At 50.2% G+C, this 15,135-nt stretch overlaps 1 protein-coding gene across 3 annotated transcripts in view; it reads right to left on the bottom strand.

Moving 5' to 3' along the window:
• The window catches only part of DOP1B (DOP1 leucine zipper like protein B), a 125,372-nt gene that overhangs the window by 16,146 nt on the left and 94,091 nt on the right, over window positions 1-15,135 (bottom strand). For 2 of the 3 annotated variants that reach the window (XR_011487420.1, XM_070466955.1), the window contains exons 24-30: window positions 11,926-11,981; window positions 9,123-9,227; window positions 8,946-9,012; window positions 6,920-7,064; window positions 639-724; window positions 306-415; window positions 23-169 (exon numbers count right to left, since the gene is read on the bottom strand). Coding sequence is in view for 2 of the 3 variants with exons in the window: in XM_070466955.1 (XP_070323056.1) it covers window positions 23-169; window positions 306-415; window positions 639-724; window positions 6,920-7,064; window positions 8,946-9,012; window positions 9,123-9,227; window positions 11,926-11,981 (716 nt within the window). In the remaining variant the exon portion in view is untranslated. The remainder of the gene's footprint in view (window positions 1-22; window positions 170-305; window positions 416-638; window positions 725-6,919; window positions 7,065-8,945; window positions 9,013-9,122; window positions 9,228-11,925; window positions 11,982-15,135) is intronic. The other variant, XM_070466956.1, reaches the window with a different exon arrangement.

Below are 15,135 nucleotides of genomic sequence, written 5' to 3'. Positions count from 1 at the left end.
AAATCAGGACGGCATTTCTTACTGCACACAAGACGTGTCCATCTGGAAGAAGGCTGGGTCCAAGAATAACTCCAGGGCTTCTTTCTTCCAGGCTCGCTTGGTATAGGCATACCCGCTCAGAGAACTCAGCAGCTGGGCGCCCGCCCGGAAGCTGGGGGCATTGTAGGCGCTGCAAGGGCGTGGGAAGGGCAAAGGGTCAAGTCAGAGGCCGTGAGAGGAGCCCTGTTGGATGCATTTCCCATGAGCCATCTTCCCGCACCTGGGCAGGAGTGGGCGGGTTTGCGGGGCTACAGAGGCGGCCATACCTGTGATTGCGTAGGTAAGGAAAGACATAGTACAGCAAACGTGAGATCAAGGGCACTGCTTTCTCCTTCTCGTCGCTTCGGTAAACCATGTCCAGGAGTGACGCCAGGACCTAGGAGAGCAGGAGTCGGAAAACAGGCTCTCCTAAAGGGAGTGGCATATGGGGTACACACAGCCTAGCCTAGCAGGACAACCCCACGGGGCAGCCAGAGGCCCAGGCTGGCTTACTGGCTCGGCTGGGATGGGGCAGCCCGAGCCCCCAGTCTCTGAGAATGGACGCGCCCTGGTGAAGCCTCATTCCCCCGGCGGGGATGACGAGGCAGACGCACACTTACCTCTGCCAGGAGGGACAAGGCCTGCACGCTGTACACCGAGGGCGCAGAGGCAGAGACCATCGCTGAAGCGGCAGCGGCAGCGTCTGCTGAGAGAGGCATTTGCGTTTTAACCGTGACAGATGGGGCACTTGCCTGCTGGCCCAGTGGTTAGGATGCTGCGATCTCACTGCTGGGGCTGGTGGTCACTCCCTAATCAGGGAGCTAAGATCTCGCAGGCCGAACAGCCAAAAAAAAAAAAAAAAATCACGATGGATTGGTCACCGTTTATGCCCCCAAAGCATCACGTGAACGTGAGTCACGAGTCTCTACCTTTCACGCTGATTACGCGTGTTAAGTATGTGTTAGGTACTTTTCTCTTCTCACAAGTTCAGTTTTGGCAACCGAGAACCTTTGTTCAGCACCAGCTCACCATCTTCCTCCCTGCTTCTCTTCCCATCATCATTCTTGGAACTTCAACATCCCCTTGGGTGGTGCCTCTGTCACCCTGGCCTCTGAGCCCCTCAAGTCTTTTCAGCGATCTTTTTATTTTGCTCCAGCTCAGCTAGCCACTGTCTCCGTCACACACATGGTCGCACCAGTTTCCCAAATCTCCATCTCGAGCCTCCTGTCATGACCGTGTCTTATTTTACCTGCTCGCTTACTCCTGGAATGCTGCTCTGACAGCTTCCTCCAGCCCCTGGAACTCCTCACCTTAACAACCCATCAACCTCCCAGGTCTTCACTTCTCTTCCTCCCCACCCACACCCGAGGTCCATCAGCCACCCTGAGAGCATCCTTCATTCTTTATCTCCTCTCTCCCTCCTGAAGCAATCACTCAGAAGCATGCGAGGCTGGCTAAACCCAGTGATTGCCTGGTTCCGCACAGTGAAATGCTCCGGAGAAAAAAACCAAACCACTATGAAATAGATCTCACTCTATTTCATGACCATGAACCTCAAAAAAACACCTGATGCTACTAGATGCACCTCCTCCATGTATCTCAATGCGATGCTGGCTTCCTCACTCTCCAACCTAATTCGCCTCCTCCCTCCAGAGCCACCACTACATGCACCTTCTCAGCTGGCAATCTCACTTCATATTTCATTCAGAAAATGAATGTAAACAAATGGGAACTCCCTCAGTTTGCCCCTACACATTATTAATCTAGCACACTGATATCCACGTTCTCTGTCTTGTCTGTTTGATAGACATGTTCCCGGCTCTTGTCAAAGAACAGTAATTCCATTGACCATGTTAATTCTGGCCCTGTGGCTGTCAAGACCTGATGCTGGGAAAGACTGAAGGCAGGAGGAGAAGGGGACGACAGAGGAAGATATGGTTGGATGGCATCACTGACTAGATGGACATGAGTTTGAGTAGGCTCTGGGAGTTGATGATGGACAGGGAGGCCTGGCGTGCTGCAGCCCATGGGGTCACAAAGAGGTGGACACGACTGAGCGACAGAACAGATGGCTGTCAAGATGTCACTTTCTAACTATCCTTTCACCTTTTGGTGTTGATTTCTACCGCTCTGCTGCATTGTTTCGGCACCACACAATTACGCTTTGATGAACTCTAACTGAAAAGTAAGCCAAGTAAACAACATTCTTTGGCCCTTAGTACTACATCAGTAGGGTTCCCTGATGCCCGAAGCGGTACAGAATCTGTCTGCGGTGCAGGGGACGTGAGTTTGGTCCCTGGGTCAGAATGATCCCTGGAGGAGGAAATGGCAACCCACTCCAGTGTGCTTGCCTGGGGAATCCCGTGGACAGAGGAGCCTCTCGGAGCATTACGTTGGCGAGTGGGGAAGGCAGCATAGTGCCGAGGTACATTGTGGGCAGGGTAAGGGGTTCTCTATGGGGTTTCCCTTGTAGCTCAGTCGGTGAAGAATCTGCCTGCAGTGCAGGAGACCCGGGTTCGATTCCTGGGTCAGGAAGATCCCCTGGAGAAGGAAATGGCAACGCACTCCAGCATTCTTGCCTGGAGAATCCCATGGACAGAAGAGCCTGGCGGGCTACAGTCCATGTGGTCACAAAAGGTCAGACATGACTTAGCGACGAAACCACCACCACCGCTCTATGGGAGGGTTAGCATGTGGGCTGCAGTCCATAGGGTCTCAAAGAGCCGGACACCACTGAGCCCGCATTCACTACTTGATTCCTGTCCCACTGATGAGTAAGCCTCAGCGGGTTATCGACACCCACTGCCAGGTCCTTCTCATCTCAGTCCTTTATCCCCCCCGACCCCAGCGTGCCATGACACCCAGCCGTCCAGAGAGCCTGCGTCCTTATCTCACACTACTCCTCAGCAGCCTTCTACCGCGCGCCTCCTCCCTCCTTCTGGAAACACTCTCCTCACAGTTTCCATGACTTGATGTTTTCTCGGTTTCTCCTCCTACCCCAGTGACCTTTCCCAGACCATCTCAAGATTTAATACGGCCATGCAAACCCAGGCTCCACTTCCCTCCCCCCAGATGTTCCTGCTGCAGTCTTCTCCATCACCGGCAGCTGTTTAAACCTAAACCCGAAGTCGCCCTGACTGCCTTTTGGTGACTCCCATGTCCAGGCCATCAGCCGGTTCCGGGGACCCTGCCCTCCCACCAGCCCACTGTGTTTTAGCATCCGTGCCTCTAAACCAGCGTCAGCTGCGCCCTAAGCACCATGAGAGTCCTCTGCCTGAACCTCTGGTTTCTGTTCTGGGTTGCTGCGGCCCATGTTGCTCCCAGCAGCCACACTGATGTTTTCTGAAAACTCAGTTAGATCCTGTCACTGCTCCAAACGCTTGAATGGCTTCCCACAGCAAGCGGGCGGACGGCCAAGCCCCGAGGCGAGCTCAGCCTCGAGCCCCATGGCCCTCCTCCCCCGCGCTCTTCCGGACCTCGCCTGACTGCTCGGTAGGTTCCCAGAGGTTCTCAGCCCACTCCCACCCCAAGGGTTCACCATCCTCCACCCCCACCCCAGGGAGTGCCTTCTTAGGTCTCTGCACGCTCGCCCTCTTATCTCTCATTTCTGGCTGTGCTGGGTCTTTGCTGCTGTGCACGGATTTTCTCTAGTTGCAGCAACTGGGGGTCCTCTCTGTTGTGGTGGGCTTCCCTGCTGGCTCACACGACCCACCTGCCTGCCAGGGAGACCTGGGTTCGATCCTTGGGTCTGGAAGATCCCCTGGAGGAGGACACGGCAATCCATTCCAGTGTTCTTGCGTGGAGAATCCCATGGACAGAGGAGCCTGGCGGGCTACAGCCCATGGGGTCACAAAGGGTCAGACGTGACTGAGACACTAATACGTCTTCTGACTGTGTTGCAGTGTGCAGGCTTTGATAGTTGCGGTGCATGGGCTTAGCTGTCCTGAGGCACGTGGGATCTTAAGCTCCCTGACCAGGGATGGAATCCTTGTCCCTTGCATTGGCAGACGGACACACAACCACTAGACCACCAAGGAAGTTGCCCCGCAACTTTATCTTTCATTTCTCAGCACAACTGTCACTTCCTTGGGGACATGTTCTGTAACATCTAAAGTGAATCCTGCCCCACTCCCATTAAAAAATATATATATAAACGCATATATCATTTTGGAATGACTTTGCATTTCCAGAAGAACTGAAAGATACCTTTTGTTAATTTACTCTGGACCATCACTTCCATGTACCCCGTCAATAGCAGAGGCCCTGCTCATTCTGATTGCTGCTGGCGCAGCAGCGTCCAGAACATGGCGCGCGGCACACACCAGACCCAAACGTCCACGGAAGACCCCGCATGTCCGCTGCGTGCATAAAGACTCTAAGCCGAAAAAAACACGTCACTTGAAGGCTCATTCTGTTTCATGCTTTATATCGCTTAGTTTGCTTAAGACTGAAATAAAAAAATAGTTACGATCCAGAGACTCTTTTGGTACTCTACACTTTGCTAATTAGTTCAGTTCAGTTTAGGTGCTCAGTCGTGTCCAACTCTTTGCGACCCCATGGACTGCAGCACGTCAGGCCTCCCTGTCCATCACCAACTTTCGGAGTTTACCCAAATTGCTAATTAAGACGCCCCAAGTCACTTTCTGCTTTGGAATTCTGTTTTTTTAGGCTGCACTGCACAGCATGTAGGAGCTTGGTTCCCCAATGAGGGATCAGACCCACGTGCCCTGCATTAGGAGCGCTGTCTCAACCACTGAACCAACGGGAAGTCCTATGATTCCTTTTCTTAAATAAAAACTCAGATAATTATTTGACTACTTTATTGTCTTGAGGTTAAATCTAACGACGGCAGAGAAGTCAGCCCAGAAACACCTGACACGGCTCAGCTGAGCTGGTGGTGATGGGTTCAGTGGCTCAGTCGTGCCTGACTCTCTGCGGCCCCACGGACTGCAGCACGCCAGGATTCAAGAGGCAGTTTCATCCGCACATCGGAAACTTCGGCAGAGTAACTGAGAGCAAAGGAGTCAAGGAGAGGCACGGACTCTCCTTCCCTGGAACCACAACTATAATCAGAGCCACAGCCTGAGAAAACGTAACTGTTGGTTTATGTTAGCAAATGATAGTACACGAGCTACAGGATCTTTGATACAGAGTGAAGTATGATTACTTTTCTTACGTAAACCGCAAAGCTAGCTGTCAGATAAACACGGTGGAAGTGATGGGAAGGGGCACCGCGGTTTGTCTGCCCAACGCCATCCCTTCTCCTCCTGGGAAGAGAAGCCCCTCTTGGGTGGGAGACCACTTTTCGGGGCTCCTGGGCACGAGCCCTTCCTGCCCGCTGCTGGGCCAGCTGCGGACCAGGGAAGAACCAACCAGAACGCCTGCACAAGATGTGATGAACTGCGTCTGAACACGTGGTTCCAACTCTGCCCTCAAAACCAGACATGGACGCCTGGGCATTTCACAGACGTGAGCCAGAACGTCTGGGGCTGCTGTGTTTCTGTTCTCCCGAAGTGGGTTTCTGCTACTTGCAAGAGAAAAGAGCCCACGCCGTCCTTTGTACATTAAAACCCACGAATTCAGTTTCATTTCTGCTGCTGTAACAACTGCTAATGATAATGATCGAGGTCACATCAAAAGAGGAGGGAAAGGGAAACGTGAAAGTGAAGTGAAAGTCGCTCAGTCGTGTCTGACTCTTCGTGACCCCTTGGACTATACAGTCAATGGAATTCTCCAGGCCAGAACACTGGAGTGGGTAGCCTTTCCCTTCTCCAGGGGATCTTCCCAACTCAGGGACTGAACCCAGGTCTCCTGCATTGCAGGCGGATTCTTTACCAGCTGAGCCACCAGGGGAGCCCGATTTTCTTGTCTAGTGCTGAGCAGTGTGGGGACTGGGCGTAGTGTCTGCGTGTTAAATTATACTGGGAACTTGCAGAAATAATCATTAATACTTGCTCCAAGATATGCCTAATCTTGTAAGAAAGACTAAACTGACTAAAGCGGCTCACTTATCAAAACAAGCAGCGTGTTCATGAAGATTCACTTGCGGGCCCCCATCTAGCACTGTGCCCACCAGTGCAGACGTATCTGATCACTAACTCCACCCAGTCCCCACCTTGAAACATCTGCCACAGACAGCTTGACCTATGCCCCACATCCCCCTACCATCCTCCCCAAGCGTCCCCTGTTGAGACAGCCCTCTGACTCGGCCAAGTTTCTCGCTTGCTGCAGCGGATCCAATAACCTGAGATGTGCCTGACTGAAAGATTCGCCTGGTGGTCTTTAGGGCACCGGCAACTGGCAGTCTACACCGTGGCATTTAATTCAGACCCCACGGGGGTTTCTGGCTGGTCAGCGGTCCTCCAAATTAACAGATGAGTGTCCTTCCAGAGTCTCCCGATCATTTGCCTAGGAAGTTAGAACTAATAATAAGGCTGGGGTGAGCCTACTGTGTGTGACCTCCATGATAAAATCTTAGTGACCTGGGCCATGACCAAATACAAGGATCTCTGGAAAGCAGGCCAGAAATGAAACACATCAATTGCTTGACAACAGTGAGCTGGTTTACTAAGTTTTCTTTCCACAGCTCCACAAAAAAAAGAAAAAAAAAAACACATGCATTCTCCCTATTCTTTACCTCACAAAGATTTCTACCACTGAGTCCATGCAAATTATCTTGGGAAGTTATTTCCCAGGACTCTCATCTAGGCTCATGGAGGGCTGAACACGGTAGCATGGGTCATTGGCACCCTTCCAGTGGAATTCTACTGTTTATTTTACTATGACTTATGTTTATGACACTACAACTTATATTGTAAGAAGCAAAGCCAGGTCACTTTTAATGCAGAGAGAGACCTGCTAGCTGGCAGCAGGCATTACTTTCTGAGCCATATATACCTACCATGCAAGTCTTCCTCAGCATCAGATTCTTCTAGAGAGATCTGAGGCTGGGCCTTCACTTCCAAGTTCCTGCTCAGCCAGCTGGTTTGTTCCAAGGAAGACCCAGCAATGTTCCCAACAGCATCCAGAATTTTTTGAGTGACTTCCTGAGAGGAACCGAGAGAAAAGAGGAAAGGAAGTTAAGAGAGTCTTAAGTGCCTAAGGTAGCACCATCCAACAGAAATATAATGCAAATCACAGCTATGAAGCATACAGGTAATAAAGTCTTCAAGGAGCTACCTTAAAAGAAGAAACAAGTTCACGGTGTGTAACTCGATACATCCAAAGTAGTGTCAACATATAATCGATATAAAATTAGTGAGATTCAGCATTCTTCTCTGTGCTAAGTATTTTCAACCTGATGCATGTCTTACGCTTCCGGCACGTTCAGTTCAGGCAAGCCACATTACAAGGGCTCAGCACCCATATGTTGAGCTGTGGCTGCTCTATGGTCAGTGGGTAAAACGGATACACAGGATGTCACAGCCACACAAGGCATTTGGCAGATTCGATTTCCGGTTTCTTTAGGACCACGGGTTCTTACTAGAGACGCACTTTTGACGAACACGACCAGAAACAAAACTGAGGAGCTTCAAACTGACTTGAGGGTGAAGAGCATAGGAGTGCTCTCAGTATAGAATCTGGTCAAGCAGCTGGGACATGAGAGGAGACACGGAGCGGGTATCATGGGGTATCGTCAGCTAAGAGGGGCTAGACATCCCTGACACGTGAGCAGTCCTGGCTTCTGCTCTGATTGCAGCAGGTGCATTCGGGCATGAAGCAAGAGTCCGTCCCTCCCTGGTGGGAGGGATGGGGGTGGCACACCCGGGGAAGAGGTGTGGGGGTGGACGCTGGCAGCAAGGGAGATGGCGGAAGGATGGATGGATCTGGGGATGATCGCGAAAGGGAAGCCAGGCAGAGAAAGACACACGTCAGATGACAACACTGACAAGGGGAATCTACGATACGGCACAACAGAACCTACCTAGGAAACAGAAAGCAGACTCACAGACACAGAGGACAGACCTAGGGGTGCTGAGGAGGAAGGGGGCGCAGGAAGGATAGAGCAGGAGGCTGGGATTAGCAGATGCAAACGATTACATATACAGGATGGACAGACGACGGGGTCCTACTGCAGAGCAGAGAGCAACTGCATTCAATATCCTGCGATAAACCATAATGGAAAGAAAGAGGAGAAAGAATGCATACACGTGCATAACTGAGTGACTCTGCTCTACTGCAGACATTAACACGGCGCTGCTTATGCTTCATAAAATAAATATGAAAAAAACATCAACACAAGGGGTTGAGAACTTAAGAGAAGCCGCCATTTCGAGGGCAGTGAGCAGATGGGGAAGTCAGGGTGCCTGGAAGTGGTAGGAAGGGGTCTGTGTCAGGAAGCCTGGGACCCTCTGGGTCCTCTGGGATGCAGGGGCCCACTGAGTACCCTCATCTCCTCGTCACTCCATCGTCACTTCTACTTATTGGCTGGGTTTCTACTCAAAGGAGATTTTCCTTCTCTGGTGGCTGAGCTTTACTTTTGCTTTTCAGTGTTTTTGAAGTTTCCCATGAGTCTGAATTGCTTTAAAAAAGAGGAGGGGGGAAGGTTCTAAGGAAGGGAATCTGTGTATAAAGACAGATTTACTGCTCCAGCCATGCTGAAGAGTGAGCCTGCACACATCGGGGTCCAGGCGGAAGCGAGCGGGCACCTTGCAAATTGCAAGGTGGATGGCTCAAGGCTGACATGAGAACCGTCATCCGGAGACTCTATCGAGTCCTCTGAAAACAGTGATACAGGGAGTCAGATGTGGGAACACGTGCAAACCTAAGATCTGGTTCTGCCCCATGCTTAATGTTTATTATCTCCAGTGAGATTATCTGAAGGTGGTGGGGGGGGGCAGTTAGGGGCAGTGAGGAGGGTTGGGGGTGGGGGGCGGGCAATGCTCTCTTGGGAGAGCAACCATCCTACTGGACACGCACATACAGACCTGCAGGTCTTTTTGGTCCTTCTTGCTCTCCAGGTTTGGAGTTCTTGTCACAAAGTCATTCAGCATGCTGTTGAGAGACAATCAGCTTCAGAATGAGAATGCTAGCAGAAATGAAAACATACATGTTCCTGGAGAAAAAAAAAATGCAGTAACGTTGAGTGGCTGGGAACACGGTACCTGAGAAGCAGAAAGTAACCGGGGGGAGCCAGATTCAGCTGCACGGACTCCTTCAACACACCCAACAGCGAAGGGAAGTTCTCTTGCAAGGCTGTTGCTGGGAGCCTATTTAATAAAAACAAATAAACAGACAACAACAAAAAACCATAAGGAAAAAAAAACATCTAGCCATGAACAGGTCCAATCAAAATGTTTTCTTATAAGCACCTTTTAGGTGCAGGCGGTTAGAAGGCACAGGACGATGCCTTATCTGCCTGACCTGTTTTGTTCTTTTTAAATTAAAATACACACGTGCTAAATTGCAGCATTCTGGCAAGAACTTGGGGGCCTGGATTACCAGCCACCCGTCTAAACAGGTCAGATGCTCCTGGTTTCACTGTCTATAAAGTGAAAGCCTTGAACTGGAGGACGGATCTCTGGGCCTGTTCTGGCTCCATCTAGCATTTGGCCTCCCTCACGTCACTGGGAATGCAGAGTGAGCCATGGGGAGGTCGCGGAGGGTGCAGTCAGGGGTCACCCAGCAGGAGGCTGATCTTCAGTAGCTCTCAGGTCAGGCCTCACGGGAAATGAGGACTCGGGTTGTTGCCGTGGGGTGATGCTGCACTGCACAGGGAGGCAGCTGGGCTGCAGCCAGAGGGTCCCAGGGTCGAGTGCTGGTCCCCGACTCTCGGCCTCCTGAGAGTCCTGGGCAGGGCCTCCTCCCTGAAAGGAGGCTGCCGTCCCTGCGGCTGCGGGACGATGTCACTCAGGCCACTGCAGCCGGTGCTTGCTGGGATTATGACACGTATGAGTGAGCACTAGGAAGGACATGGGGAAAAGTGGAAGCAGTGACACTTTATTTTCTTGGGCTCCAAAATCACTGAGGACGGTGACTGCAGCCACGAAATGAAAAGACGCCTGCTTCTTGCAAGAAAAGCTATGACCAACCTAGACAGCATATTAAAAAGCAGAGACAGTACTTTAGCAACAAAGGTCCACAGAGTCAAAGCTGTGGTTTTTCCAGTGGTCACATATGGATGTGAGAGTTGGACCATAAAGAAGGCTGAGCGCCGAAGGATTGATGCTGTTGAACTGTGGTGCTGGAGGAGACTCTTGAGAGGCCCTTGGACATCAAACCAGCCCATCCTTAAGGAAATCAACCCTGAATATTCATTGGAAGGACTGACGCTAAGCTGAAGCTCCAATACTTTGGTCACCTGATGCGAAGAGCCGACTCATTAGGAAAGCCCCTGATGCTGGGAAGGATTGAAGGCAGGTGAAGAAGGGGACGACAGAGGATGAGATGGCTGGATGGCATCACTGACTCAACGGATGTGAATTTGAGCAAACTCTGGGAGATAGTGAAGGACAGGGAAGTCTGGTGTGCTGCAGTCCATGAGTCGTAAAGAGCTGGACACAACTGAGTGACTGAACAACAGAGGAAGGACATGACTAGCTCATTTTCTCCTCCTGGAGGAAAGGAGTGCAGTGATGCTTGTGGTGGAGGGTGAACGGCTGGCCTGAACTCAATCCTGGACCTGGGGACTCCTGGGACTAGGACCGTCCACCTACCTTCCTGTAACCCTAGGGAGTCATGGGTCAGAATAACCATGGGATGTGAAGTTGCTAGCCAGGGAGCTTGCAGCTGGTGGTCAAATTTACTAATGGTAAATCCCCTGAGACACGTGAGGCTATCAAGGCATCCGTGAGATGGGGCTACACCCCCTTCACCCTCATTACTGCAGCTCTAACCTCCCCGCACGGTGGAGGCATCTGGTAGCTGTATCCAGGACCTGCCCTAAGAGCCACAGGAAGCCAGCAAAGCATCCTCTCTCCTGCAGAGAGCCACCTGGGGAACCACTGCAGCTGAGGCCCCGGTAGGCGGGTGTTCAGCTCAGGGAACCCACGCAGAACCTCAGTTCACTTCAGTCGCTCAGTTGTGTCTGACTCTTTGAGACCCCATGGACTGCAGCACGCCAGGCTTCCCTGTCCATCACCAACTCCCGGAGCCTGCTCAAACTCACGTCCGTTGACATGAAGCCTCCCAGCAGGAAACAGGGCAAAGCACTGAGGACATCATCCAAAATAGTCACTTCTTTCCCTAAAAGAGGTTCTTAAAATTCCTCTCCTTTTTTTAGGTTATCAAGGTAATGCAAACTGTTTCTCACACAGGTCTCACACAAAGCTGTGCTGAGATAAAAGTGTTCAAGCTACAGCACACAGACTTGAAGATGTCAGATTAGCTCTCTGCAGAAGGGAAAAGTAAGACTGTTGGGGTGTTCCAATGGCTTGAGAGGGAATTAGGACACCTCTCAGATCCCTGGGTCAGCAAGATCCCCTGGAGGAGGAAAATGGCACTCCACTCCAGTATTCTTGCCTAGAGAATCCCATAGACCATGGGGTCACACAGAGTCAGACACGACTGGGTTAGTAACACACAGATACTTTCTGAACTAAGGCTCTCCAGTAATCAAGAAACATACGGGTGGAGGCAGGGAGGGATAAAGAAGAAGCTCGGATTAACACAGACACACTACTGCATACAAAAAAGGTAAGCAATAAGGACCTACTCTAAAGCCCAGGGAACTATACGCAACATCTTATAATAACTTGTAATGAAAAAGCATTTGAAAAAGCATATACGCACACACACACACCCCCCTATATCGAACTGAGTCACGGTGCCGCACACTTGAAACTAACTCGACATTGTAATCAACGGCGCTTCAATTAAAAGAACAAAAGGAGGACAATCAAGAGTAGTTACTTATAATCACTGCAACAGCATCTATAATTGAGAAATGCCTTTGAGGGGCTGTGTTACCTTTGGATGAACGCGTAGCAAAACTGCAACACGGGGACATCCACCAGGGGCGATTTCTGAAAATTAAAGCACAGCTAATTACTCCAAGTTGGGAGGAAATAAGGCTAAAACAAGAATTCAAATACAGAAATAAAACAGGTTCTATCTGCTAACAAAGCAAAGGTTTCCAGCTCCAGGAGTCTTCTGAATGTAATAACACAAAGGATCTCAGTGAAATAAAAGCAAAGGTATCCTGTGACGGCCCACATCCTTAGGTCCCTGCGCATCAGACTCCCAGTCCTTTCCCACGTTTACCTACTTTCCACCCCAGACTTTTAGCAAGTATTTAAGAAAGGCCGAAAACCAATCATCCAGATGACATCTAGGGTTTTGGGGGTTTTTAAGCCCACGTTTTGCAGATGCTTGCAGATCAAGTACTGAAGGAATAAAGCGGGAAAGCGCCTGCACTGTGCACGGAGCTGTCTGTCGGAGGGCCAGCTTCCCCGTGGCTGTAGCTTGGACATCATTTGGAGGGACTAAACAGCCACAGGGAAGGCCGGTCTCCAGCCAACTCGACCTTCCCGGAGTTATAAATGCCAACCCAAGGTCTGTCACGTGAACATTCACGTTCAAGAGTAAAAGGCGGGACTTCCTGCCAGCCATGCAGTGGTTAGGAGCCCGCCTTCTAATGCAGGGGACGCGGGTTCCATCCCTGCTCAGGGAACCAAGATCCCACGTGCTGCAGGGTGACTATGCCTCAGTGCCGCTCCTAACACGCCTGTGAGCTGCAGCGAAAGATCCCAAGTGCCGCAACTAAGACTCGATGCCCACAGTAAATAAACAAATAAATATATTTTTTAAAAGGGGTAAAAGGCAACCAGTGTTGTGTGTGCCAAGTCACTTTAGCTGTGTCCAACTCTTTGCAACCCCGTGGACTGTAACCGCCTGGCTCCTCTGTCCACAGGGATTCTCCAGGCAAGAATACTGGAGGGGGTTGCCGTGCCCTCCTCCAGGGGAATCTTCCCAACCCAGGGATTGAACCTGGGTCTCCTGTCTCCTGCAGGCTCTTTACCACTAGTAGCACCTGGGAAGCCCCAAGGCAACAAGAGTTCTAGGCCATGGAGAGACCTGGGGGCAGATGTCATGAAGCCACTTGTGACCATTTTTACATCTGATTCCTTAAGCTGGTTCCATGATCTGGCCTCATGGGGTTAAGTTGTAGGCTGCCTCATCTTCTTTCCCCAACTAGAATACAGGCTGACCGTGGGCGGGGGCAGTGTCATTCTTCAGGATTCCCCACTGTGGACGCATGTACTTGATGTTCAAAGAACACGTGGAATGAAGGAAGGCGAGCAGGACCGCAAGTGTAACTGACTGGTTAGAGGCCCCGGAGGCCTTCCTCCTAGCGCGGATATGTCTGCAGAGAGCGACCCTGAGCCACGGGCCCTTTCAGAGGAGGCGCCCCCAGTGAAGGGGTCTCCTGCAAGGCAGGTGGAGCTGTAAAAACTGCTAAAGGTATTCCTGGTCAGTTTTCTCCCTCTGTGGGGAAAATGCATGAACGCATCTCCGACTTCAAGGTTTAGCTTCCGTTCACCACCCTTCGTGCTATGACCTAAATATCTAAGAGCAAGATTTATTTTATTTGTTATAAAATTTTGGTAAAATATATTTGAAAAAATTTACCACTCAAAACATTTTTATGGGTACAGGACAAGGGCATTCAGGATATTCACAGCTACTGCTGGGCAACTACGATCACCATTCATCAGCACAATTTCACCTTCGCAGAGTGAAACTCAGTTCCTGTTAAACACCTACGCCCACTCCCTCCTCCCCCAGGTTCTAGGAACCACCACTCTCTTTTCTGTCTCTGTGGCCTGGACCACTCCTGGGTACCCCAGATAAGTGGAATCATGCAATATTGTCCTTTTGGACTGACTTATTCCCCTTAGCATAATGCTATTAAGGTTCATCCATGGTACAGCATGTGTCAGAATTTCCTCCCTTTTCAAGGCTGAGTCATAATCCACTGCATGCATATATACCTCACTGTGTTTATCCATTCATCTGCTGAAGGGTTATTTCTACTTTTTGGCTCTGGTATACAAATATCATTTTGAGTTAAAAACTATTTTTTAGTGAACGCTTGGTCCACTCAATTTTCATTTAGGGAATTATTCTTAAGAGTGTTTCTGACTATATCATCTTAAATTACCTGAGAGTGGACAATTATTTCAAGGTCAGAACAAATCCCTGGTTTCTATCAAATTAATTCAGAACAAAATAGCTCCAACACTTTCAATGAAGAGGTCTGCTCTGGTGAAATCAAAGACCTCTCAGGTATAAAACCATAGACACTGTTCTATTGCAATGCACTGTGAAGTGAAGTCGCTCAGTCGTGTCTGACTCTTTGCGACCCTGGGGACTGTAGCCTACCAGACTCCTCCATCCATGGAATTTTCCAGGCAAGAATACTGGAGTGGGTTGCCATTTCCTTCTCCAGGAGATCTTCCTGATCCAGGGATTGAATGTGAGTCTCCCACATTATAGGCAGACGCTTTACCATCTGAACCACCAGGGAACTAAAAAAAAACCACTGTGCGTAAATGAAAAGGTGCCTGAGCAGTAGAAAGGCTCCCTCAACTGCTATGCAGAAACTGGGCAGAAAAACTATAGGAGCTTTGTGGTTTAATCATGTCACCCTTCAAAGACCACTGATCTCCCTGTAGCCAGATGAAAGCTCTGCTTTCTCAGAATGTCCAGTATGAGTTAAGTCCTCTCACGTGTACTTTGTACTTTAGTAAAAATTAAGCAAACTTTTAACTTGCCCATGGACAAAGATGCTCTCCTTGACCTAGTCTAGTCAGGCCCCTCTGCTCTTTGGATTTTTTAAATATTTACTTATTTATTGGGCTGCTCCAGGTCCTAGTTCTGGCATGCGGAAGCTTGAGTTGCATCCTAGAGGATCTAGCTCCCTGTTACTACTATTGTTCAGTAAGTCATGTCTGACTCGGCAACCCCCAGGACTGCAGCACGCCAACCTTCCCTGGCCTTCACTATCCCCTGGAGCTTTCTCAAACTCATGCTGAAAGCAGTTCCCTGACTAGGGATTAAACCTGGGCACCCTGCATTGGCCAGCGTGGAGACTTAGAGCTACTGGACCACCGGAGAAGTCTCTGGGTTTGTTTTTATTTTTCTGGCCGCACAGCATGGCTTGTGAGACCTTAGTTC

This window comes from Odocoileus virginianus, chromosome 4, assembly GCF_023699985.2.
Source record: "Odocoileus virginianus isolate 20LAN1187 ecotype Illinois chromosome 4, Ovbor_1.2, whole genome shotgun sequence".
Lineage (NCBI taxonomy): Eukaryota > Metazoa > Chordata > Mammalia > Artiodactyla > Cervidae > Odocoileus > Odocoileus virginianus.
The sequence above is the reverse complement of the archived record's forward strand: the minus strand, read 5'-3'. Positions and strand labels throughout refer to the sequence as shown.